The sequence below is a fragment of the Pseudophryne corroboree genome, chromosome 6, assembly GCF_028390025.1.
Source record: "Pseudophryne corroboree isolate aPseCor3 chromosome 6, aPseCor3.hap2, whole genome shotgun sequence".
In the NCBI taxonomy this organism is placed as follows: domain Eukaryota; kingdom Metazoa; phylum Chordata; class Amphibia; order Anura; family Myobatrachidae; genus Pseudophryne; species Pseudophryne corroboree.
The window spans coordinates 428201229-428229170 of NC_086449.1; the positions used below are offsets into that span (position 1 = coordinate 428201229).

Sequence of the window (27942 nt, forward strand, 5' to 3'; positions counted from 1 at the left end):
GATACTGGCTGGAGTGCAACCATTCACCATGCGCTCGCATCTCAGGAGGATGCGGCTGCAAGGTGAATGACACCGGGGTGGCGTCGACACAGCGTTTAGTCGGCATGGTCCGGACAACGCAGTTGCGTCAGGACTGTTTTCGGGGCGGCTGCGTGACGTCACACGCAGCCACTCCGGGATAAAAATAAATAAATAAATGGCACCGTTCTGCATGCCAGTGCAGCCAAGGGTCAACCTCAAATCGATGCACGTGACTAGATGGAAGCAGATCTTACTGCGGAAAGCAAGATCTGCGTCCATCCCTTCACTCAACTTTCCTGCAATGGGTATAAATTAAAAAGTGCACTTTCATACTGCAACTATCCACGCTCAAATTATGATGTCATATACAAATAACCTATTATGTTTTTGTATTTTGTTGTCAAGACACGTGATTGCATCCACAGGGGTGAGGTACCCTGACTTGGGACCACACAGTTCTGATAATTGTTTTGTAGGCTTGATAGAAAGTAATGTTAGAGTGGGATTATCCCTTAATCTCAGGACACAATATCAGAGGTATTTTATTAAATTAAATACTCTACTGCTCTCTATATATTATCACTATTTTCTATATATAAAACCAGCAATTTTCTCTACTCTTCTCACTGATGCGTCCTGCCCTGCGCCTTTTAATAGTATCCCTCTGTAATGACGGAAGATATCACTCACTGCCCCTACCTGTAAATACACTTGCACTGACTGGCTGACCACCACCTCCAAGAGAAAGGTGAACATTGCCTTTATAGATGATCATTCCTAAACCTGCAGTACTTTGTCATCAACACTGAATTTCAAACTCTCCCTACTGCATTGACCTGTTTGACAATGGCACTATAAAAAGTTCTCCGACATCATGGCAAGAAATTTCCCTTGTTAAATGGGGTACAAAACAGTTGAAAGGTTACATGCAACAGAATAATAAAAAAATAAATAAATAAAGAAGTGAGAAAAGAGGAAGGATGGGGGACTTTTCATGAACATGTATTCATAGAGTGCCAACAAACTCATAAATGCTGGAAGAAACACAACTATGAAACGGGGTATTAAAACCAATCCACCATACTGAGGCCAGGTACACACTTGAACAATATAGGATTCGAGCAATGAACGATATACTGTATCAGTAGTTCATTGGTGGGTGTGTGAACCAGATGGGATGTAGTCAGGAGACCGCCGGTCACAATACCTCCCCCAACATTCCGCCCCCTTAGAATCCTGACAGATGGCATGCCGACTAGCAGGGACTATTCCCACTAGACACCCATAGGTTGGGAATAGAATCTGTGGCGAACACAGCGAGCCCGCAAGGGGCTTTTTGCGCTCGCCCCCCCCCCTCCCCCCGGCCATCTTGATGCCAGGATCCCGGCGTCGTTATGGTCACACATACCCAACCAGATATGTCTGAACGATGTAATTCACAGACATATCAGGTTGTCCTGCAGCACAGACGATATATCGCCACGTTTGGTTATATGTACAGTCAACACACCGGCAGCCCCATATGCCAGCTGCAGGAACCACCGACAATGACGTCACAGTTGTGATGTCTAGCCAGGCATATAGGGGGAAATTCAAATGTTTGAAAAGTCTGTTTGTGTCTGTTTTTTTTCCTGTCTATTAGATAGGAAAAAACAGACACACAACTGACTTTTCAAACAACTGAATATCCCCCACTGAGCGGCAGAGTTAAGTGTGTATATTTACAAAATCAGCCGCACTGTTGGTGGATCCACTGGCATAGTGTGTACCCAGCCTAACTCACAATGTGTGATATCATCAATACTAAATTAGTATAATGTGCCATGAGTGAATTTACCTGTAGCTAAAGTAAAACAAAGAACTTACCTGGCGAATAATACTTTTAACACAATGAATGGGAAGACCCTGATAGTTTGACTTAATGATCCACTTTAACAGATGATGGCCCAGAACTTCAAATACCATACAAACATCTTGTATTAAATTAAGGTTAACAGTCTAATATGAATTACACAATAAAAAAATGTTACAATAACTATTTTTTAAGTAGTAAAAAAATATTTAATAAGAATACAGACATTATTTAAAGTAGTTTTTCTAACTGTTAATGCTTACTTAGATACACTCTGAAACATAACTGGACTGACTTCCACAAGTATGGAAGGGGTGTAATCCATTCTCTTACAGTAAATTAGAAACTATATAAACTTACACACCTTAGCAGTGTATTCAATAAGTGTCGGAAGCTGCCATCTTGTCAGAAAGACGGCAGCTTCCGACAGATTTAGATCGGAAGGGGTTCCGACCTATTCATTAGGGCCCCGTTTTTTCCGACAAGTTGGGGAATCAGACTTGTCGGAAGCCTGTCGGAATGCACACGGATCGGATGTATTGTCGGAAGAACGGCCAAACCTGACAGGTTTTAGACCCGTTTTCGACAATGTCAATCTGACTTAAAAAAAAGTTGAATTGGCAGTGTCGGGAACGGGCCAAGCCTGTTGGGTTTGGCCACGGCACTGAATACTGACCTGTCGGATTCTTTCCATTGGAAAGGGTCTGACAGGTATTGAATATACCCCTAAGGCTCTCTAAACGCTGTATCTTACATTAGTGATCTGTAGGCACAAAAGATTAGGCAACAACACATTTTTCCTACATTGCTCTAATCTCCAATATTTAGTTAGCAGCCCATATGTCTACTTAGCAAAGGATACGTATACCATTCATTCCAGAGATTTTGAAATCATCAATTAACTGCACGACCATGTCTTTGTTTGGATCTCCGGGATCACTTTCTCGCACCTAAAAAAAATAAAAACGCTTTTTTAGGAGGAAAAATAAACAGACAGCTTATAGATACTTTAAAGAACACTAATATTTATAGTACATACGATAAATACTATTTGTAAAGAACTTCATAATATATAGGCGCTACATAAATAACAGTATATGATGAAACACTCTTTCATTATGCCAATTGAATTTTTTAATTACTTACTGTGATGAACAAATAATTTAATTCAAATCGTCTATTTAAATAATAAACCTGCAACGTTGTTGTATTATTCATCATATTTGAAAACAATATTTTGATTATACCACCAATTTAGCTATGTTCTAAATGATTATCTAGAGTGATTGCTGTATTTGTACTGCAGGGAATGTGTCACTTCATATCACTAACTCCCTTTTTCTGGCCTTTACTGTATGTATCCATTTCCTACACCATTTCTTTCTGTTGTGCCCATTGTGACTCATCAAACTCTCTGTTACCAATGAATCTAATGTTATGAAACTCACTCTGTATGACTAGCTACTCTCGTCTCCCCTGATGGTATGCCAGCCTGATCCTAGTGACTCCTGCCTCCCAAAACATGAACATAGGTCTGGGCAGCAATTAGAGAAGGATGTGGAAGAGGAGGGTATCTGTTTATTCTTTTTTCTTTTACAAAACCTATCACCAATGTCAGTATCCAGAACCCACTTCCCATTAGGAGGAGGATACAATTAGATGTGCGGTGTACCATGCAGCCGCTTGCTCCATGCAGGGAACAGCTTTTTAATTCAATAGCCTTTCCCTGCATGTTGGGCCTAATTCAGACCTGATCGTAGCAGCAAAATTGTTAGCAGATGGGCAAAGCCACGTGCACTGCAGGTGGGGCAGATGTAACATGTGCAGAGATAGTTAGATTTGGGTGGGTTATTTTGTTTCTGTGCAGGGTAAATTCTGGCTGCTTTATTTTTACACTGCAATTTAGATTTCAGTTTTAACACACCCCACCCAAATCTAACTCTCTCTGCACATGTTATATCTGCTCACCCTGCGGCGCACATGGTTTTGCCCATCTGCTAACAAATTTGCTGCTACGATCAGGTCTGAATTAGGCCCGTTAAACCATGAATTAACGTGCGGAAACCCACTGATTTCAAATAAAACCCGGAATCTAATGGGTACCCTCCCCTATCCCTGCGTTAAATGGGGAAGAATGCATTTAATATAGATTATTCCTCACACCTCCTAAGACTAAGGAAAAATCCTGCCTCCTGGGCTTCCCACAGCGAATTGAATTGAACAACGCAATCAAATAGCTGCGGGGTAAACCAGGCGACTAATTGTATTCCCCTTTTGATGTAAATGTGGATGCCAAGTCCCACTTGCCCTCCCACAGTGAATGGGTTAAAAACAGATTTAATAATTAAGAAACAAAAAAAAAAAAACTGTACCTGAAGAAGCATATAGAGAAGCAATAGCTTGCCTAGACCATTTATACTTTTAGTTATTATTTTCTCCCCTGAAGCTATGCTAGCGACATTGTTGAAGATACCGAAAAATACAGTTGATAGGTTTCATAGGGTAATGTATTTCACAGTTTACAAGCAAAACTTGTTCACTTACACATCTCAGCAGCTTTATTTCATCCAAAGCAGTCTCTGTATAGTGCTGAGCACTCTTTACTACCTTCATTGCAACAAATCTCTTCCCTCTAGAAATAAATGATAAATGTTAATATAATGTAATAAGCATATACATGTGTGCAGGTACACATATAAATGTAATGCTGCTGTATTTATTCCTAGAAGGTCTATAGGTTCTAATTTGAGCAGTTACTGATGAGGTAATAATATGGGGGGTTTTACTAAAGAGGACACACTAACTTGGCACCATCTGACATAAAATAGGATTTTAATACCTACCGGTAAATCCTTTTCTCTTAGTCCGTAGAGGATGCTGGGGTCACATCAAGAACAATGGGGTATAGACGGGATCCACAGGAAACATGGGCACTTTAAGACTTTGAATGGGTGTGAACTGGCTACTCCCTCTATGCCCCTCCTTCAGACTCCAGTTATAGGAACTGTGCCCAGGGAGACGGACATTTTGAGGAAAGGATTGTTAAACCACGGTGAGCATCTTACCAGCTCACACCTCAAGCATGCCGCAGAACGTGGCATTCCACAGAATACAAGCCAACGGCATGAACAATTGCAGCACCTGGCTGACAAGAAACGTAACACAACATGTGTGTAACCACAAATAATCACTGCAGATATATTACGCACTGGGACGGGCGCCCAGCATCCTCTCGGACTAAGAGAAAAGGATTTACCGGTAGGTATTAAAATCCTATTTTCTCATACGTCCTAGAGGATGCTGGGGTCACATCAAGAAACATGGGGTTATACCAAAGCTCTAGAATGGGCAGGAGAGTGCGGACGACTCTGCAGTACCGAATGACCAAACGTGAGGTCAACCTCCGCCAAGGTATTCAACTGTATTACTTAGCCAAATTGTTAGCTAAAAGGCTGCTCGGCAAAGTTGCAATGCCAAGATTTCCCGGTCAACCGCCCTGGACGAGCCCACCTTTCTAGTAGAATGGGCCTTCACCTATTTCGGTAACGGCAATCCTGCCGTGAGATGAGCATGCTGAATTGTACCACAGATCCAGCACGCAACAGTCTGCATGGAAGCAGGACACACAATCTTGTTGGGAGCAAACAGGACACACACAGCTTGTGTTCCTAAACGGAGCCGTCCTGTAGACATAAAATTTCAAAACTCAGATCACATGCAGAGACTTCGACTCAGCGAAGGCGTCGGTAGTCACAGGCACCACCATAGATTGGTACATGTGGAAAGAAGAAAACCACCTCCGGTAGAAAATGCTGACGAGTTTCCAACTCTGCTTTATCTTCATGGAAGATCAAATAAGGTCTCTTGTGAGACCAGGCCACTAACTCAGACACTCTCCTTGCGTATGTCAAGGCCAACCTGACGACCACTTTCCAAGTGAGGAAATTCACTCCTCCTTACTTAAATGTTCAAACCAATGTGACTGAAGGAACTGCAACACCCCATTAAGATCCCATGGTGCCACTTGGGCACAAATGGAGGTTGGATGTGCAACACGCCCTTCACGACAGTCTGAACTTCTGGAAGGGAGTACAATTTATTCTAAAAGAAACCCGCTAAGGCCGATTTTAATTGAGCCCAAGTTTAGGCCCGCATCCACACCTGCTTGTAGAAAATGCAGAAAACGTCCTAGCTGAAAACTCTGTCGTAGGAGTCTTCTTGGATTCACACCAAGAAACTTAATTTTCTCCAAATACGGTAGTAATGTTTAGATGTTACCCATTTTCTAGCCCGAATAAGTGTGGAGAACTAATTCCGTGGGAATACCCTTACGGACTAGGATTTGGCGGTCAACCGCCATGTCGTCATAGCCGCGGTAAGACCCAATGCACGCACGGCCCCTGCCGCAACAGGTCGTCACGCAAAGGAAAAAAAACAGGGATCTCCTATGAGTAATTCCTGAGATCTGGATACCAAGCTCTTCTTGGCCAGTCTGGGACCATGAGGCTCGCTCGAATTTCCTTTTTATGATCCCAGAACTTTTGGAACGAGAGAACCCGTAGGGAATACATATACCGACTGAAAACACCCACAGTGTCACCAGTGCATTCACTGTTCCTGTTTGAGGGTCCCTTGACCTGGAACTCTGAAGCTTCTTGTTGAGACGAGATGTCATCATTCCTACTTGAGGAAATCCCAACGACATGTCACCTTTTCGAAGACTACTTAGAGGAGGTCTCCCCTCTCCTGGATGGAGATCTTGTCTGCTGAGGAAGTCTGCTTCTCAGTTGTCCACTCTTGGAGCGAACATCGCCGACAGAGCGCTTGAAAGTTTTTCCACCCAGCGGAAAACCCTTGTGGTTTCTGCCATTGCTGTTCTGCTTTTCGTCTGTAGAAAACTGTTGTAAACGACCCTTAACTCTAGACCGTTTATGTGGTGACAAGTTTCCTAACTTGACCATCTTCCTTGGAAGTTTTCCCCCTGTGTAACTGCCCCCCCGCCTCGGAGGCTTGCACCCGTGGTCGATAGGATCCAGTCCTGGATCTCGAACCTGCGCCTCTCTAGGAGGTGAGGACTGCGCAGCCACCACAGAAGTGAGATTCTGGTCTTGGAAGACAGGATTATCCTCCGGTGTATGTGTAGGTGAGAACCGGACCACTTGTCCAACAGGCCCCACTGGAACACCCTGGCATGGAACCTGCCAAACTGAGTGGCCTCGTAAGCCGCAACCATCTTTTCCAGCAACCGAATGTATTGATGAATTGACACTCTTGCTGGTCTCGGAATTTGTTTGACCAGACTCTGGATCTCCAGAGCCCTCTGTAGTTCTGTGTCTAGTATTATTCCCAAAACCGACAACTGCGTCGTTGGGACCAACAGTGATTCCGGCAAGTTCAGGAGCCAACCCTGTTGTTGAAGAACTGTCAGGGAGAGTGCAATTGTGACTCTTTACTAGCGATGGAGAACCATCATTACCGCCATCACTCTGAAATTGGTAATGACAACCCTGAATTGCAAACCTCAGGTAAGCCTAATGAGGAGAAAAATGTAATTAGGCCTCCGTTATGTCTGCTGAGACCATGAAATAAAAACTCCTTTTTCCAGATTGGAAATCACTGCCCTGAGAGATTCCATCTTGGATTTGAATTTCTTTAAGTAGAAATTGATGGATTTCAGATTTAGGATTGGTCTGACCGAGCCGTCTGGCTTCGGGACCACGAAGAGGCTTGAATAAAAGCCTTCTCCCTGTTGTGACAGGGGAATCCAGGCCAATGATCTGATCCTGATACAACCTTTGTATTGCGTTGCATACTACCTCCCCGTCCGGAGGAGAATCGGTAATTTGAAAAATTGGTGAGGGGAAACGTCTGGAAACTCCAGTATGTACCCTTGGGACACTATTCGTAAAAACTCCCGGGTCCAGGTCCGTTCCAGGACTGACTGAAGAGTTTTAGACGTTGCCCCACCAGTGTGGGCTCCCGCTAGAGAGTCCCAGCGTCATTCGGTGGATGTGGCAGAAACAGAGGATGATCTCTTCTCCTGTGATCTTGAAGAGGTTGCGGACCTCTTCCTTTTCTCCTTCCTCTACCTGCAAAGAAAGAGGAATCTGTATCTATTGGGCCGTAATGACTGCATCCGACAATGATGTGTCATCATCCATAGTGAGGGAACATAGGGCAAGAAGGCGGACTTACCAGCAGCAGCTGTCGAGATCAAATTAACTAGGCCGTCACCAAACCAGGCTTCACCTTCATAGGGAAGAGACTCCCCTTCTTCTCGGAGTCAGCATCAGCATTGCATTGGTGAATCCTCAACGCCCTCCTAGCCGAGACCGCCATGGAATTGGCCCGTGAACCCAAGAGTCCTATATCCCTTGCAGTCGCACGAAAGTATGCTGCAGTGTCCTTGATATGACCCAACATAAGGAGTATCCCATCTCTCCCCAGGGTATCAACATCGGATGACAAGGTACCCGACCATATTTGAATACTACTGCGCATGTAATGGCAGGACTAACTAACGTAGTTGTGGACACATAACTAGAATATAACGTAGCTTCCTGCATACGATCCACTGTATTTGTGACAGGGCCCCGTGCAGAACAGGGAGCGACTCCCACTTTATTCTGTCCGCGGCAGGAAAAGAAATAAACAATCAGAATCCTCATGACTATTTGAAACCATTTTGTCAGGGCTGACCCAGACTTTCTCACACAGAGCTCTCAGCACATGAGAATGAGGAACGATACCTCAGCTTTCATTATAACTTTATATATATATATATATAGATATATATATATATTTTTTTTTTAAATCTATCCACACATAGACCCTTTAATGTGCACTACTCAAGTACTGAATATTCTTTTTTTTTTGGGGGGGGGGGGGCGGATCTAATCTGGAAACATTATGGTCGACATAGGAAACAGTATCCGTGTCGATATCAGGGAGTAGTAACTGGGCAAAATAAAATTTTTGCGACCCCGAGGGGTCTGAGGGAAATATAGCTATGAACATGACATCCTCCATAGATATTTCTACGTCTGTGTTGGGGACACAGAGTTATTCAACCTTAATATTATATATATATATATATATATATATATATATACCCTTTCTGATATGCAAATTTTCTACCCAGTCAGATAATGGTGGTGCCTACATGGCCACCCACACCCGTCTGTGTCCCTAATATCGTTTTCTCTTGGTAAAAACGTTCAGCCACCGACGTGTCGACACACAAGTACCAAGTAGCATCAATAGCCGGCGGTGTCGACAGGGTCACTCCCACAGCTGTTTGTGGGACGAGCACTCAGCCTCACACATGCCGACACACGTGTACCAAACACCCACCGAAACACCGGGCATATAGGGGACAGACCCACAGTAAAGTCTGTCAGGAAGACTCACAACCCAGTGCTCAATCCCGGTTCTGAACCTTTATATATTGCCTCAGACCTTATAAGTAACTTATATTGAATCAAATCAACTGTGCCCCCCTCCCCCCGTTTTTCACTCTGTTATGTATACAGTAGTATGAGGAAGGACCAGCGTCTCTACAAGAGAAAATTCCCACGAAGCAGGGAGATTGTTGCCAGCAGTCTCCCTGAAAATAAAAAACCTAACAAAAGTCTTTTTCCGAGAAACTCAGTAGAGCTCCTCAGAGTGCCTCCAGTCTGCCTGAGCACAATTCTAAACTGGAGTCTGGAGGAGGGGCATAGAGGGAGGAGTCAGTTCACACCCATTCAAAGTCTTAAAGTACCATGTCTCCTGCGGATCCCGTCTATACCCCATGGTTCTTGATGTGACCCCAGCATCCTCTAGGATGTATGAGAAATCTACAATTTGGCTGCAGGTACTGTGAAGAGTACATACAAAAAAAATAGTGAAATACTAGGGCATACCTTAGACCACAGGTTCTCAAACTCAGTCCTCAGGACTACAAACAGTTCACTATTTCCAGGTCTCCTCAAAGAATCACAAGTGAAATAATCAGCTCCACCTGTAGATTTTTTCAAATGTATCAGTGAGTAATAGATACACCCGTGCAACTGCTAGGTGATCTGGAAAACGTGAACAGTGTGGGGTCCCGAGGACCAAGTTTGAGAACCACTGCCTAAAAGCCCGTACAAACTGGCCGATATATCGGCCGTTCTCTTGAACGGCCGATACATCGCGGGGCCGTCAGCCAGTGTGTACGGCCGATACGTCTGTGAACTCCGTCGTTCACAGACGTATCGCGTCGGCCCCGCAGCACAGCCGACAGCCAATATATCTACTGATATATTGGCGCATCGCTGTGTGTGTACGGTGGTCGGCAGCTGAACTGACGTCAGTCCCAGACGGATCGGGCAGTGTGTATGCTCAACACACTGCCAGATCCGTCCATAGATATATCTGCCGATCAATTGATCGGCAGATATATCTTTCCAGTGTGTACCCACCTTAAGACTAATGGTGCATGCACACGGAGCGATTTTGACTATGAGCGATTTACCTTGGACTGGCAGTAGGCGATTTTAACTATCTGTACCAGGGATTTGACTACTGTGCAAGTGATTTTAACTATGGGCGATTTTGACTAACTCATTTAAATAGGGATGCTTTTACTTTTCCAGCGACCTAGTCAAAATTGACAAGCCTGCACAGTCTATTTTTCTCAGCGATCGTGACCTGGCGGGTACGCGCACCGTTATCGCTCGCTATGTACACACGGAGCGATATGCACTAACTTTCTTAGCGATTTTGACTATATAGTCAAAATCGCTGAGCCATATCGCTCCGTGTGTACACACCTTAACATGTATACACTGTTTCAATAAAAGTGATGACGCTGATACTGCAATGTCACTCTACAAGGCTATAAAGAAAAAAAACAAAAACTTACTGCATGTCCCAGCAGAGCCATACTGTGGAGAAATGACCCCATCCTAGCTTCCTAATAACGTGGTAACGTCCATTAAATAGATCACCTATCTTCACAGGATGGTAGCCACCTTTAGACCAAAAAAAAAAAAAAAAAAAAAAAAGATTCAACAGAAAAACAACATTTTAAATACCGATTCAAAATTTGTAAATAACTGGATCAAGAACTATTCTTTATAAACGAACATCTATAGATCAAAAAGAAATAGTAAAAGCAAATGTAAAATAAAACTAAGATACATATACACACAACATTGTCAAAAACTTTGTTAACTAACATACCTGGCTTAAAATAACACCATTCCACTGTCATGTATGGGACATCTGTACACATTTCAGCACATACATTTTCGGTAAAACTTTTTTTTTTTTTTTCACAAAGAGGGATGTAATATCAAAGTGCCGTTATACCTAACACAATATCACAAAATGTAGTTGTCATGTACAGGGCTAGTCAAGGCTAGTCAAATCAACCACCATTTTGTAACGGAAGCTTCTACTTGTTAATTCACCTCAATTCCAAATTTAGAGCCTGTGTTATTTTTGTTTTATGGAAACCTATGAGAAAAAGCTATCATTTAACTTGTCAACCTACGTTGAAAACTCAGAAGATACACAGACAAATTAGTTTGTTTTCGTTTTTTTTTTTAGTTTCACGTATGGGACATTTTTTTCATTTTCATGGAATGTCTAAATAGTTTTCCAAAAACACGAGTGGCCACATGATAGTTTTGACAAATAACAATAGATTGTTATTGTTGCTGCATTTTCCATATTTTGGACTATCAAGTATGGTAGATTATAGTCCTGATCAGGTCTCACCTGTGACACTTTTCTGACAAAAGGTAAATTAAAAAAAAATGTGGTGAGATGTAATAGGGTGCAAGTTTTTTGTGCATGCTTCTGTCTGAGAAAGTTTACCAACACAGTTGGGGGAGGCTTGCTGGGACCTGTAGTTCCACCTGTTAAAGACAATATTATTTTTAAATTTTACACTGTAATGCTATCAGCTCGACTTTTACAGGCCAGGGGTGCCGATGATAGCCTTGGGTTTCAGCCCTGGTCATTGATAACCCCTTTATTGGGGGTCCCAATATCCCAGGAATCCACGGCCAGGGCTGATTAGTTGGGGGGGGGATGCTATGGCCGCTGAAACCAATATAAACGTGTCCCCTGGCTGTGGCATTACCTCCCTGGCTAGTGAAGCCTGGTGTCAATTTCAAAAACACGGAGGACCCCTACATATACTGCCGACCCCCCCATGATAACACTATTTCTCCTGAGTCCACAGGATAACATTGGGATGTGATGCCGAGACAGCGGATTGCACCAAACGGTCAAAGCTTTCGGCCTCCCAGCATAAAACGGGCTCGTCCATATATTCACGCCTCCTGGATCAGGCAAATCAGTTGTTTTCCCCAAGCTCAAGGCAGGAGCATCATAGATAGCCCGAATCAGGTGAGAAGTACACACATGCACACCATTCCGTATAAGAAGGAAGAGGTTAGTTAGTGAAAAGGATCCTCAAATCAGGTGCATATGGGTGGGATCCCTGGGGATTTAGGAAAACTAGCATTATCAACAGTAAGTTTTACCATAACGATTAATTCTCCGGCAGGGTCAATAGGTTATCCACAGGATAACATTTGGATGTCCCAAAGCAATTTAGTGGTGGGGAAGCTCCTGATTGTACAGGAGAATCCTTCGCCAGAATTCAACGTCCTGAGAGGCAAAGGTATCAAAAGCATAATTTCTAATTAATGTGTTAATGGAAGACCATGTGGCTGCCTTACATATCTGTTCTGCAGAAGCACCATGTTGTGCTGCCCATAACGGACCTTTCTTATGAGTAGAGTGAGCAGAGACATTAGCTGGAAAAATAAGAATTTACTCACCGGTAATTCTATTTCTCGTAGTCCGTAGTGGATGCTGGGAACTCCGTAAGGACCATGGGGAATAGACGGGCTCCGCAGGAGACTGGGCACTCTAAGAAAGAATTAGGACTACTGGTGTGCACTGGCTCCTCCCTCTATGCCCCTCCTCCAGACCTCAGTTAGGGAAACTGTGCCCGGAAGAGCTGACACAACAAGGAAAGGATTTGGAATCCCGGGTAAGACTCATACCAGCCACACCAATCACACCGTACAACTCGTGATACTATACCCAGTTAACAGTATGAATAACAACTGAGCCTCACTAAGAGATGGCTCATAACAATAACCTTTTAGTTAGGCAATAACTATATACATGTATTGCAGACAATCCGCACTTGGGATGGGCGCCCAGCATCCACTACGGACTACGAGAAATAGAATTACCGGTGAGTAAATTCTTATTTTCTCTGACGTCCTAGTGGATGCTGGGAACTCCGTAAGGACCATGGGGATTATACCAAAGCTCACAAACGGGCGGGAGAGTGCGGATGACTCTGCAGCACCGAATGAGCAAACTCAAGGTCCACCTCAGCCAGGGTATCAAACTTGTAGAATTTTGCAAACGTGTTTGCTCCCGACCAGGTAGCAGCTCGGCAAAGTTGTAAAGCCGAGACCCCTCGGGCAGCCGCCCAAGAAGAGCCCACCTTCCTCGTGGAATGGGTTTTTACTGATTTAGGATGCGGCAGTCCAGCCACAGAATGTGCAAGTTGAATCGTGGAGCAGATCCAGTGAGCAATAGTCTGCTTAGAAGCAGGAGCACCCAGCTTGTTGGGTGCATGCAGGATAAACAGCGAGTCAGTCTTTCTGACTCTAGCCGTCCTGGAAACATAGATTTTCAGGGCCCGGACTACGTCCAGCAACTTGGAGGCCTCCAAGTCCCGAGTAGCCGCAGGCACCACAATAGGTTGGTTCAAATGAAACGCTGATACCACCTTAGGGAGGAATTGGGGACGCATCCTCAATTCTGCTCTGTTTATATGGAAGATCAGAGAGGAGCTTTTACAGGACAAAGCCACCAATTCTGACACCCGCCTAGCCGAAGCCAAGGCCAAAAGCATGACCACTTTCCACGTGAGATATTTTAATTCCACGGTCTGAAGTGGCTCAAACCAATGTGATTTTAGGAAATCCAACACAACGTTGAGATCCCAAGGTGCCACTGGGGGCACAAAAGGGGGCTGAATATGCAGCACTCCCTAAACAAACGTCTGAACTTCAGGCAGTGAAGCCAGTTCTTTTTGAAAGAAAATAGACAGGGCCGAAATCTGGACTTTAATGGAACCCAATTTTAGGCCCATAGTCACTCCTGATTGTAGGAAGTGCAGAAATCGACCCAGCTGAAATTCTTCTGTGGGGGCCTTCATAGCCTCACACCAAGCAACATATTTTCGCCATATGCGGTGATAATGCTTTGCTGTCACATCTTTCCTAGCTTTTATCAGCGTAGGAATGACTTCAACCGGAATGCCCTTTTCCATCAGGATCCGGCGTTCAACCGCCATGCCGTCAAACGCAGCCGCGGTAAGTCTTGGAACAGAGAGGGCCCCTGCTGTAGCAGGTCCTGTCTGAGAGGCAGAGGCCAAGGGTCCTCTGAGATCATTTCTTGTAGTTCCGGGTACCAAGTCCTTCTTGGCCAATCCGGAACGATGAGTATAGTTCTTACTCCTCTCTTTCTTAATATCCTCAGCACCTTTGGTATGAGAGGAAGAGGAGGGAACACATAAACCGACTGGTACACCCACGGTGTCACTAGAGCGTCCACAGCTATTGCCTAAGGGTCCCTTGACCTGGCGCAATATCTTTTTAGCCTTTTTGTTTAGGCGGGACGCCATCATGTCCAACTGTGGCCTTTCCCAACGGTTTACAATCAGTTGGAAGACTTCTGGATGAAGTCCCCACTCTCCCGGGTGGAGGTCGTGCCTGCTGAGGAAGTCTGCTTCCCAGTTGTCCACTCCAGGAATGAACACTGCTGACAGTGCTATCACGTGATTTTCCGCCCATCGGAGAATCCTTTTGGCTTCTGCCATCGCCATCCTGCTTCTTGTGCCGCCCTGTCGGTTTACATGAGCGACCGCCGTGATGTTGTCTGACTGAATCAGCACCGGCTGGTTTTGAAGCAGGGTTCTTGCCTGACTTAGGGCATTGTAAATGGCCCTTAGTTCCAGAATATTTATGTGTAGGGAAGCCTCCTGACTCGACCATTGTCCCTGGAAGTTTCTTCCCTGAGTGACTGCCCCCCAACCTCGGAGGCTTGCATCCGTGGTCACCAGGACCCAGTCCTGTATGCAGAATCTGCGGCCCTCTAGAAGATGAGCACTCTGCAGCCACCACAGCAGAGACACCCTGGCCCTCGGGGACAGGGTGATCAGCCGATGCATCTGAAGATGCGATCCGGACCACTTGTCTAACAGATCCCACTGAAAGATCCTTGCATGGAACCTGCCGAATGGAATTGCCTCGTAAGAAGCTACCATCTTTCCCAGGACTCGCGTGCAGTGATGCACCGACACCTGTTTTGGTTTCAGGAGGTCTCTGACCAGAGATGACAACTCCCTTGGCCTTCTCCTCCGGGAGAAACACCTTCTTCTGTTCTGTGTCCAGAATCATACCCAGGAACAGCAGCGACTTTGGAATATTCAGAATTCAGCCGTGCTGTTGTAGCACTTCCTGAGATAGTGCTACTCCGACCAACAACTGCTCCCTGGACCTCGCCTTTATAAGGAGATCGTCATAGTATGGGATAATTATAACTCCCTTCTTTCGAAGGAGTATCATCATTTCGGCCATTACCTTGGTAAATACCCTCGGTGCCGTGGACAGACCAAACGGCAACATCTGGAATTGGTAATGGCAGTCTTGTACCACAAAACGGAGGTACACCTGGTGAGGTGGGTAAATGGGGACATGCAGGTAAGCATCCTTGATGTCCAGTGATACCATGTAATCCCCCTCTTCCAGGCTTGCAATAACCGCCCTGAGCGATTCCATTTTGAACTTGAACCTCCTTATATAAGTGTTCAAGGATTTCAAATTTAGAATGGGTCTCACCGAACCGTGTGGTTTCGGTACCACAAACATTGTGGAATAGTAACCCCGTCCCTGTTGAAGGAGGGGAACTTTTATTATCACCTGCTGGAGGTGCAGCTTGTGAATTGCCGCCAGCACTACCTCCCTGTCTGGGGGAGTAGCTGGCAAGGCTGATTTGAGGTAACGGCGAGGGGGAGACGTCTCGAATTCCAGCTTGTATCCCTGAGATACCACTTGTATAACCCACGAATCCACCTGTGAGCGAACCCACCGGTCGCTGAAGTTCCGGAGACGGGCCCCCACCGCACCTGGCTCCACCAGTGGAGCCCCAGCGTCATGCGGTGGATTTAGTGGAAGAAGGGGAGGATTTTTGTTCTTGGGAACTGGCTGTATGGTGCAGCTTTTTCCCTCTACCCCTGCCTCTGGGCAGAAAGGACGCGCCTTTAACCCGCTTGCCTTTCTGGGGCCGAAAGGACTGTACCTAATAATACGGTGCTTTCTTAGGCTGTGAGGGAACCTGAGGTAAAAATGTCGACTTCCCAGCTGTCGCTGTGGAAACGAGGTCCGAGAGACCATCCCCAAACAATTCCTCACCCTTGTAAGGCAAAACCTCCATGTGCCTTTTAGAATCCGCATCACCTGTCCACTGCCGAGTCCATAACACTCTCCTGGCAGAAAATAAGAATTTACTTACCGATAATTCTATTTCTCGTAGTCCGTAGTGGATGCTGGGAACTCCGTAAGGACCATGGGGAATAGCGGCTCCGCAGGAGACTGGGCACAAATAGAAAGCTTTAGTACTACCTGGTGTGCACTGGCTCCCCCCCCTATGACCCTCCTCCAAGCCTCAGTTAGGATACTGTGCCCGGACGAGCGTACACAATAAGGAAGGATTTTGAATCCCGGGTAAGACTCATACCAGCCACACCAATCACACCGTATAACTTGTGATCTGAACCCAGTTAACAGTATGATAACAGAGGAGCCTCTAGAAAAGATGGCTCACTACAACAATAACCCGATTTAGTTAACAATAACTATGTACAAGTATTGCAGACAATCCGCACTTGGGATGGGCGCCCAGCATCCACTACGGACTACGAGAAATAGAATTATCGGTAAGTAAATTCTTATTTTCTCTGACGTCCTAGTGGATGCTGGGAACTCCGTAAGGACCATGGGGATTATACCAAAGCTCCCAAACGGGCGGGAGAGTGCGGATGACTCTGCAGCACCGAATGAGAGAACTCCAGGTCCTCCTCAGCCAGGGTATCAAATTTGTAGAATTTAGCAAACGTGTTTGCCCCTGACCAAGTAGCTGCTCGGCAAAGTTGTAAAGCCGAGACCCCTCGGGCAGCCGCCCAAGATGAGCCCACTTTCCGTGTGGAATGGGCTTTTACAGATTTTGGCTGTGGCAGGCCTGCCACAGAATGTGCAAGCTGAATTGTACTACAAATCCAACGAGCAATAGTCTGCTTAGAAGCAGGAGCACCCAGCTTGTTGGGTGCATACAGGATAAACAGCGAGTCAGATTTTCTGACTCCAGCCGTCCTGGAAACATATATTTTCAGGGCCCTGACTACGTCCAGCAACTTGGAGTCCTCCAAGTCCCTAGTAGCCGCAGGTACCACAATAGGCTGGTTCAAGTGAAACGCTGAAACCACCTTAGGGAGAAATTGAGGACGAGTCCTCAATTCTGCCCTGTCCGTATGAAAAATTAGGTAAGGGCTTTTATATGACAAAGCCGCCAATTCTGAGACACGCCTGGCTGAAGCCAGGGCCAACAGCATTACCACTTTCCATGTGAGATATTTTAAGTCCACAGTGGTGAGTGGTTCAAACCAATGTGATTTTAGGAACCCCAAAACTACATTGAGATCCCAAGGTGCCACTGGAGGCACAAAAGGAGGCTGCATATGCAGTACCCCTTTGACAAACGTCTGAACCTCAGGCACTGAAGCCAGTTCTTTCTGGAAGAAAATTGACAGGGCCGAAATTTGAACCTTAATGGACCCTAATTTTAGGCCCATAGACAGTCCTGTTTGCAGGAAATGCAGGAAACGACCCAGTTGAAATTCCTCTGTAGGGGCCTTCCTGGCCTCGCACCACGCAACATATTTACGCCAAATACGGTGATAATGCTGCACGGTTACATCCTTCCTGGCTTTGATCAGGGTAGGGATGACTTCATCCAGAATGCCTTTTTCCTTCAGGATCCGGCGTTCAACCGCCATGCCGTCAAACACAGCCGCGGTAAGTCTTGGAACAGACAGGGTCCCTGCTGGAGCAGGTCCCTTCTTAGAGGTAGAGGCCACGGGTCCTCTGTGAGCATCTCTTGAAGTTCCGGGTACCAAGTCCTTCTTGGCCAATCCGGAGCCACGAGTATAGTCCTTACTCCTCTCCTTCTTATGATTCTCAGTACCTTGGGTATGAGAGGCAGAGGAGGGAACACATACACTGACTGGTACACACACGGTGTTACCAGAGCGTCCACAGCTATTGCCTGAGGGTCCCGTGACCTGGCGCAATACCTGTCTAGTTTTTTGTTGAGGCGGGACGCCATCATGTCCACCTTTGGTTTTTCCCAACGGTTCACAATCATGTGGAAGACTTCTGGGTGAAGTCCCCACTCTCCCGGGTGGAGGTCGTGTCTGCTGAGGAAGTCTGCTTCCCAGTTGTCCACTCCCGGAATGAATACTGCTGACAGTGCTATCACATGATTTTCCGCCCAGCGAAGAATCTTTGCAACTTCTGCCATTGCCCTCCTGCTTCTTGTGCCGCCCTGTCTGTTTACGTGGGCGACTGCCGTGATGTTGTCCGACTGGATCAACACCGGCTGACCCTGAAGCAGAGGCCTTGCTAGGCTTAGAGCATTGTAAATGGCTCTTAGCTCCAGTATATTTATGTGAAGTGTTGTCTCCAGGCTTGACCACAAGCCCTGGAAATTTCTTCCTTGTGTGACTGCTCCCCAGCCTCTCAGGCTGGCATCCGTGGTCACCAGGACCCAGTCCTGAATGCCGAATCTGCGGCCCTCTAGAAGATGAGCACTCTGCAACCACCACAGAAGAGACACCCTTGTCCTTGGGGACAGGGTTATCCGCTGATGCATCTGAAGATGCGATCCGGACCATTTTTCCAGCAGATCCCACTGGAACGTTCTTGCGTGGAATCTGCCGAATGGAATCGCTTCGTAGGAAGCTACCATCTTTCCCAGGACTCTTGTGCATTGAAGCACTGAGACTTGCCCTGGTTTCAGGAGGTTTCTGACCAGTTCGGATAACTCCCTGGCTTTCTCCTCCGGAAGGAACACCTTTTTTTTATCATTTCGGCCATTACCTTGGTAAAGACCCGGGGTGCCGTGGATAATCCAAACGGCAGCGTCTGAAACTGATAGTGACAGTTTTGTACCACAAACCTGAGGTACCCTTGATGAGAAGGGTAAATGGGGACATGGAGGTAGGCATCTTTGATGTCCAGAGACACCATATAGTCCCCCTCTTCCAGGTTCGCGATCACTGCCCTGAGTGACTCCATCTTGAATTTGAACCTCTGTATGTAAGTGTTCAAAGACTTCAGATTTAAAATAGGTCTCACCGAGCCGTCCGGCTTCGGTACCACAAACAGCGTGGAATAATACCCCTTCCCTTGTTGCAGGAGGGGTACCTTGATTATCACCTGCTGGGAATACAGCTTGTGAACTGCCTCCAGTACTGCCTCCCTGTCGGAGGGAGACGTTGGTAAAGCAGACTTCAGGAACCGGCGAGGGGGAGACGTCTCGAACTCCAATTTGTACCCCTGAGATACTATTTGAAGGATCCAGGGGTCCACTTGCGAGTGAGCCCACTGCGCGCTGAAATTCTTGAGACGGGCCCCTACGGTGCCTGAGTCCGCTTGTAAGGCCCCAGCGTCATGCTGAGGACTTGGCAGAAGCGGGAGAGGGCTTTTGTTCCTGGGAATTGGCTGTCTGTTGCAGTCTTTTTCCCCTTCCTCTGCCCCGGGGCAGAAAAGAGGAACCTTTTGCCCGCTTGCCCTTATGGGGACGAAAGGACTGCGCCTGATAAGACGGCGTCTTTTTATGCTGAGAGGCGACCTGGGGTAAAAATGTGGATTTCCCAGCAGTTGCCATGGCCACCAGGTCCGATAGACCGACCCCAAATAACTCCTCCCCTTTATAAGGCAATATTTCCATATGCCGTTTAGAATCCGCATCACCTGACCACTGTCGCGTCCATAACCCTCTTCTGGCAGAAATGGACAGCGCACTCACTCTTGATGCCAGAGTGCAAATATCCCTCTGTGCATCTCGCATATATAGAAAAGCATCTTTTAAATGCTCTATAGTCAACAATATACTGTCCCTATCCAGGGTATCAATATTTTCAGTCAGGGAATCCGACCAAGCCACCCCAGCGCTGCACATCCAGGCTGAGGCGATTGCTGGTCGCAGTATAACACCAGTATGTGTGTATATACTTTTTAGGATATTCTCCAGTTTTCGGTCACCTGGTTCCTTGAGGGCGGCCGTATCAGGAGACGGTAACGCCACTTGTTTTGATAAGCGTGTGAGTGCTTTATCCACTCTAGGGGGTGTTTCCCAACGCGCCCTAACCTCTGGCGGGAAAGGGTATAATGCCAATAACTTTTTAGAAATTATCAGTTTTTTATCGGGGGAAACCCACGCTTCATCACACACCTCATTTAATTCATCTGATTCAGGAAAAACTACGGGTAGTTTTTTCACACCCCACATAATACCCTTTTTAGTGGTACTTGCAGTATCAGAAATGTTTAAAACCTCTCTCATTGCCGTGATCATGTAACGTGTGGCCCTACTGGAAGTCACGTTTGTCTCCTCACCGTCGACACTGGAGTCAGTATCCGTGTCGACGTCTGTATCTACCATCTGAGGTAACGGCCGTTTTAGAGCCCCTGATGGTTTCTGAGACGCCTGGACAGGAACTAGCTGATTAGCCGGCTGTCTCATGTCATCAACTGTCTTTTGTAAAGAGCTGACATTGTCACGTAAATCCTTCCATAAAGCCATCCACTCAGGTGTCGACTCCCTAGGGGGTGACATCTCTATTATAGGCAATTGCTCCGCCTCCACATCATTTTCCTCCTCATACATGTCGACACAAACGTACCGACACACAGCACACGCACAGGGAATGCTCTGATAGAGGACAGGACCCCACTAGCCCTTTGGGGAGACAGAGGGAGAGTATGCCAGCACACACCAGAGCGCTATATATATATATAGGGACAACCTTATATAAGTGTTTCTCCCTTTATAGCTGCTGTATTGTTAATATCCCGCCAATTAGTGCCCCCCCTCTCTTTTTTACCCTGTTTCTGAAGTGCAGGACTGCAGGGGAGAGTCAGGGAGACGTCCTTCCAGCGGAGCTGTGATGGAAAATGGCGCCTGTGTGCTGAGGAGATAGGCTCCGCCCCCTTCTCGGCGGCCTTTCTCCCGCTTTTTGTGGAAATCTGGCAGGGGTTAAAATTCATCCATATAGCCCAGGGGGCTATATGTGATGCATTTTCGCCAGCCAAGGTGTTTCTATTGCTGCTCAGGGCGCCCCCCCCTAGCGCCCTGCACCCTCAGTGACCGGAGTGTGAAGTGTGCTGAGAAGCAATGGCGCACAGCTGCAGTGCTGTGCGCTACCTTGTGGAAGACAGGATGTCTTCTGCCGCCGATTTTCCAGACCTGTTCTTGCTTCTGGCTCTGTAAGGGGGCCGGCGGCGCGGCTCTGGGACCGAGCTCCAAGGCTGGGCCTGTGATCGGTCCCTCTGGAGCTAATGGTGTCCAGTAGCCTAAGAAGCCCAATCCACTCAGCACGCAGGTGAGTTCGCTTCTTCTCCCCTTAGTCCCTCGATGCAGTGAGCCTGTTGCCAGCAGGTCTCACTGAAAATAAAAAACCTAAACTAAAACTTTCACTAAGAAGCTCAGGAGAGCCCCTAGTGTGCACCCTTCTCGTTCGGGCACAAAAATCTAACTGAGGCTTGGAGGAGGGTCATAGGGGGAGGAGCCAGTGCACACCAGGTAGTACTAAAGCTTTCTATTTGTGCCCAGTCTCCTGCGGAGCCGCTATTCCCCATGGTCCTTACGGAGTTCCCAGCATCCACTAGGACGTCAGAGAAATGGACATTGCATTTATTCTAGATGCCAGCCGGCAAATATCCCTCTGTGCATCTCTCATATATAAGACTATGTCTTTATTATGCTCTATGGTTAGCAATATAGTGTCCCCGTCAAGGGAATCAATGTTATCAGACAGGGAATCAGACCACGCTGCTGCAGCACTGCACATCCATGCTGAAGCAATAGCAGGTCTCAGTATAGTACCTGAGTGTGTATATACAGACTTCAGGATAGCCTCCTGCTTTCTATCAGCAGGCTCCTTCAAGGCGGCCGTATCCTGAGACGGTAGTGCCACCTTTTTTGACAAGCGTGTGAGCGCTTTATCCACCCTCGGGGATGTCTCCCAACGTACCCTGTCCTCTGGCGGGAAAGGGTACGCCATTAGTAACTTTTTAGAAATCACTAGTTTTTTATCAGGGGAAGCCCACGCTTCTTCACACACTTCATTTAACTCATCTGATGAGGGAAAACCACTGGTTGCTTTTTCTCCCCAAACATAATATACCTTTTAGTGGTACCTGGGTTAATGTCAGAAATGTGCAACACATTTTTCATTGCCGTAATCATGCAACGGATGGCCCTAGTGGAATGTACATTAGTCTCGTCGTCGTCGACACTGGAGTCAGACTCCGTGTCGACATCTGTGTCTGCCATCTGAGGTAGCGGGCGTTTTTGAGCCACTGATGGCTTTTGAGACGCCTGGGCAGGCACTGGCTGAGAAGCCGGCTGTCCCACAGCTGTTATGTCATCGAACCTTTTATGTAAGGAGTTGACACTGTCGGTTAATACCTTCCACATATCCATCCACTCTGGTGTCGACCCCGCAGGGGGTGACATCACATTTATCGGCACCTGCTCCGCCTCCACATAAGCCTCCTCAAACATGTCGACACAGCCGTACCGACACACCGCACACACACAGGGAATGCTCTGACTGAGGACAGGACCCCACAAAGTCCTTTGGGGAGACAGAGAGAGAGTATGCCAGCACACACCACAGCGCTATATAAACAGGGATTTACACTACACAAAGTGATTTTCCCTATAGCAGCTATACAATACAGTTTTGCGCCTAAATTTAGTGCCCCCCCTCTCTTTTTTACCCTTTGAGCCTGGAAACTGCAGGGGAGAGCCTGGGGAGCTGTCTTCCAGCGGAGCTGTGAAGAGGAAATGGCGCCAGTGTGCTGAGGGAGATACCCCCGCCCCTTTTTCGGCGGGCTTCTCCGCTCTTTTATTAATATTATGGCAGGGGATTTTTACACATATATAGTTTATTAGACTATATTATGTGTTTTTTGCCAATTTAAGGTACTCTAATTGCAGCCCAAGGCGCCCCCCCCCCCCCAGCGCCCTGCACCCATCAGTGACCGGAGTATGTGGTGTGCATAGGGAGCAATGGCGCACAGCTGCAGTGCTGTGCGCTACCTTAGTGAAGACCGGAGTCTTCAGCCGCCGATTTCCTGGACGTTCTTCTTGCTTCTGGCTCTGCAATGGGGGCGGCGGCGCGGCTCCGGGACCGGACGACCGAGGCTGGGCCTGTGTTCGATCCCTCTGGAGCTAATGGTGTCCAGTAGCCTAGAAGCCCAAGTTAGCTGCAAGCAGGTAGGTTCGCTTCTCTCCCCTAAGTCCCTCGTAGCAGTGAGTCTGTTGCCATCAGATCTCACTGAAAATAAAAAACCTAATAAATACTTTCTTTACTAGAAGCTCAGGAGAGCCCCTAGTGTGCAACCAGCTCGAGCCGGGCACAGATTCTAACTGAGGTCTGGAGGAGGGGCATAGAGGGAGGAGCCAGTGCACACCAGTAGTCCTAATTCTTTCTTAGAGTGCCCAGTCTCCTGCGGAGCCCGTCTATTCCCCATGGTCCTTACGGAGTTCCCAGCATCCACTAGGACGTCAGAGAAATGGAGATCAGCTTGAGAGTATGCTTCTGAAATTGTCATCCGAAGCCACCTCGCCAGTGTCTGCTTATCAGCAGGCCATTCTCTCTTATGAAATCCATAGAGAACGAAGAGTGTGTCTGTCTTTCTGATGGCACTGGTACGATCCACGTAGATCCTTAAGGCACGGACTAAGATGCATCTCCCGCAAAAAGGTCCAGCAATTTCTTCGTTAATGTGGAATTTAGACACCACCTTAGGAAGATACCCAGATTTGGTTACGAGAACCGCTCTATCTGGATAGAAAATCAGAAAAGGAGGGCGACATAACAATGCCCGTAAATCTAAAACTCTTCTAGCTGAAGCAATAGACAGTAGAAAGAGAACTTTACTTGTCAACCATTTAAGATCCACTCTTTTAAGTGGTTCAAATGGGGCAACTTGAAGGGCCTTTAGGACTAAACTTAAATCCCAAGGCACTGTAGGAGGAACAAAAGGAGGTTAAATGCGCCGCATTCCCTGGAAAAAAGTCTGCACATCCAGTAGGTTAGCAATTTTCTTTTGGAACCATACAGTCAATGCTGAAACTTGCACTCTCAAGGAAACCACCTGTAGACATTTGTCCATTCCTGTCTGAAGGAATGCCAAGACTCTGGAAACTCTGAACACCCTAGGGTCAAATTTCCGGTCACTGCACCATTGAATATAGGCTTGCCATATTCGTTGATAAATGCGAGCTGAGGAAGGTTTCTTTGCTCTGAGCATTGTTTGAACTACCAGTTGTGAGAATCCTCTTGCTTTCAGGATGGAAGTCTCAAGAGCCACGCCATCAAAGACAGTCGATCCAGGTGCTTGTGATAGCAAGGACCCTGACACAGTAGATCTGGACATTGAGGAAGTAAGACTGGAGCATACATCGACATCCTCTGCAGATCTGTGTACCAATGTCTTCTGGGTAAAGTCGGGGTTATTAGTATAACGGCGCTCTTTCCTTGTTTTACCTTTCACATTATCCTGGGTAACTGGGCGATTGGTGAAAACACATGGGCCAGACGAAAGTCCAGCAGACGTTACCAGGCTGTGACCGGAGCACGGGGAGAAGGTAACGCGTCGGTTCCGCTTAGAGGGGAAACACGGACAAGGCCGCAGTGTTTTGAGAGGAGACTACCAAACAGTCGCTGACGCGGCTGCCACCTCGGGTGCACCAGTGCTAGCCCCTAGGGATCATAGGTTCAAGGGATAGTATAAGGCCGCGATCCCTAGGGTTGATGTCAGCAGTGGGGAGTCAGATGCTCCCTTGGTTGTCCCTCCCCGCAGCTCATGACCAGTTTCCTCTAAGCTTCCCACCATGAACGGAGTTACCGCTTCCGTACGAGATGCTGTGTATCTAAAAGGACCCAGTCGCAGCATAGGTGGCTGTGTGACTGGTGCGTCAGTGTTCACTTGGGCGTCTGTGTTCACAGTAGGTTCACGGGGCAAGTGTGTACACTATTAGCGTCTGGATCCACTCAGCATTCCCTAGCGTATTGATCGATCCTGGAAGCGGGGTAAAGTCTCCCTGTATCCCACGGACGATACAGCGCTAAGTCTTTATCTACCTTTGAATATGAATAGTTGGATATGTGCCTGATACACACGAGTCTAAACTATTGCTGCTGTTTCTTTCGCTGTGCCACTGAATACGGTTAAAATGCCTATATAAGGAAATGCAGTAATATGTTTCTCCTACATGCTTGAAATGTATTTGTAGTTGATTATGTGCTCATATTCTTATTATACTAATGTATAACCTGTGACTGATTGCTAGTGTGTTTGTCGACTTTACTATAATTCTGTCAGTTTTCTGTGTATTCCGATCCTCAATGCTGGTGCAAAGCAGGTTAGGGTCGGATTGTGTGTCCGCTTAACAAAATTGAAAGTGATTACAATCACAAATTGTGTAGTAACACTGTACAGGTGTGTGATTAATTTATCATGTCTAAGAGCAGCAAGGGTGAGGAAAATACACTTTCCACAGCAGCACCAACACTCATTTCATGTTTGTCTTGTAAAGCTGGGTTAACCTCTCAGGAACTGGATGAAAATGGTTTATGTGCAAATTGTTTTAGCTTTCACCAAAGCCTCAAATAATCAAAGGCAGGCACAGGTTCAAGTTGAACCTCCATGGTCTACTTTTGCACAGACATTATCCAGTATAGCTGAGCGGATAATGCCAGCTCCTATACCAGGGATAAGTTACCCTGTTAACCCTTACATGCAACCTTCCACCTGGGGTTTAGAACATCCAGCAGGGAAAGCGGCAGTTTCTCAATAAAAACAGGCTGATAGGCTGGTGGTAAGTAAATCACATAGATATGAAACCACATCTTCACAGTCTACAGATGAGGACTCGTCGGAGGATGAGGACTCATCACACTCCATGTCTGCATACGGAGACTAGGAGGAAGGCCTCATGTCGATAGAGATACCCGAGCTGATTAGTGCGATGAAAGCCATTCTATCTTTAGAGGATGCGGCATAGCCTGTGTTAAAATCTAAGGCACCTGTGTTTAAACATCCTAAAACAGTTAGGACTTAATTTCCTAGGTCAGAACAGCTGACAGAAATTATGCAAGAGGCTTGGGTTACGCCCAGTAAGAAGTTTAGAATTCTAAGGAAATGGAATTCCAATTACCCTCTTCCAGTTTGGGACTGTTTAAAAAGGGAGGTGGCTCCCAAAGTAGATACGCATGTCATCAGACTGGTGCGAAAATCTACATTATCTCTGCCGTCAACATCATTAAATGATGTCACGTATAGGAGAAACAATGGTTTTCTCAAAACCATTTTTTACTTGCCTGGGGCAATCATAAGACCAGCCATAACTTCAGCCTGGATGGCAAAAACAGTGGCAGCCTGGGCTAATGCATTGGAGGAGGATCTTTCAATTGCATCTAGAGAGCAAAAATCTTATATTGTACATATCAAACAGGTGGCGACGTTTATGGAAGCAGCAGCCTTGGATATGGGTACAATTGCCTCTCAGGCATTAGCCTCAGCAGTAGCAGCTTGCAGAGCGGTTTGGCTACGTACATGGAAAGCGGACTCAGAATCCAAAAAAGTTTTGGAGTCTTTGCCTTTTACTGGAGATATTCTTTTTAGTAAAGAATTAAACAGTATTTTGGAGTCAGAAGCAGACTCCAAGAAAGTGAAGTTTCCTTCCACACACAAGTTCAAGCCTAGATTTCCAGCTGTTCGGCCCTTTCAGAATCAAGTAAAAGCAAAAGAAAAGGGTGATGGCAAACAGTCCCAGTCCAACAAGCCTGGTAAGATTAAGAAGCATTGGGCTACCAGAGGACCAGCTTCCAAATCAGAATATAAGCCATCAGCTTGATGGTGCAGGCCTCCACCTGGGGGAACCCAGGGTGGGAGGCCGACTTCTTCAGTTTGCACAGATCTGGCTGCAGTCTACCACAGATGCCTGGGTGCAAGAAGCGGTATCTCACGGTTATGCATTTGCTTTCAAGAAACACCCTACTCGAAGGTTTTTTTGTACCAGCCCATCTTCAGTGAATACGAAGGCCAGGGCTTTGCAAGAGGCAGTTCAGAAGTTGTTTCAGTCAGAAGTGATAATTCCAGTTTCCCCTGCGCAATGAGGACAAGGTTTTTATTCTAACTTGTTTCTAGTCCAGAAGCCAAATGGGTCGTTCCGGCCCATACTCAAAGCGCTGAACAAGTACATTTGGGAGCCTCGTTTTCATATGGAGACTTTACGTTCCATTATTTTGGCCATGGAGCCGGAGGATTTTAGGGTATTCCTGGATATCCAGGATGCTTACCTACATGTTCCTATAGCACTGTCCCATCAGCGCTATCTCAGGTTTGCTATCCTCCAGCATCAATTTCAGTTTCAGGCCCTACCATTTGGACTGGCCACAGCTCCCAGAGTACTCATCAAAATTATGGTTGTGATGGCATGTTATCTCCGTCAGCAGGGGATAAGGATTTTTCCATACCTCGACAACTTATTAATCATGGCAGAGTCTCAGGAATTGCTTCAGTGTCATCTGCAACAGACAATAGCTTGTTTAGAGACACGGTTGGCTTATAAATTGGGCAAACTCATCCCTGGATCCGTCACAACGGATGACTCATTTGGGGGCTGTGCTGGATTCAGGTCCTCAG

At 46.6% G+C, this 27942-nt stretch overlaps 1 protein-coding gene across 11 annotated transcripts in view; it reads right to left on the reverse strand.

Moving 5' to 3' along the window:
* SRPK2 (SRSF protein kinase 2) overlaps nt 1-27942 on the reverse strand; it is a 379930-nt gene that overhangs the window by 127872 nt on the left and 224116 nt on the right. For all 11 annotated transcript variants that reach the window (XR_010179379.1, XM_063927028.1, XM_063927027.1 and 8 more), the window contains 4 exons: nt 10761-10869; nt 4418-4505; nt 2736-2823; nt 1888-1994 (listed from right to left, as the gene is read on the reverse strand). Coding sequence is in view for 10 of the 11 variants with exons in the window: in XM_063927028.1 (XP_063783098.1) it covers nt 1888-1994; nt 2736-2823; nt 4418-4505; nt 10761-10869 (392 nt within the window). In the remaining variant the exon portion in view is untranslated. The remainder of the gene's footprint in view (nt 1-1887; nt 1995-2735; nt 2824-4417; nt 4506-10760; nt 10870-27942) is intronic.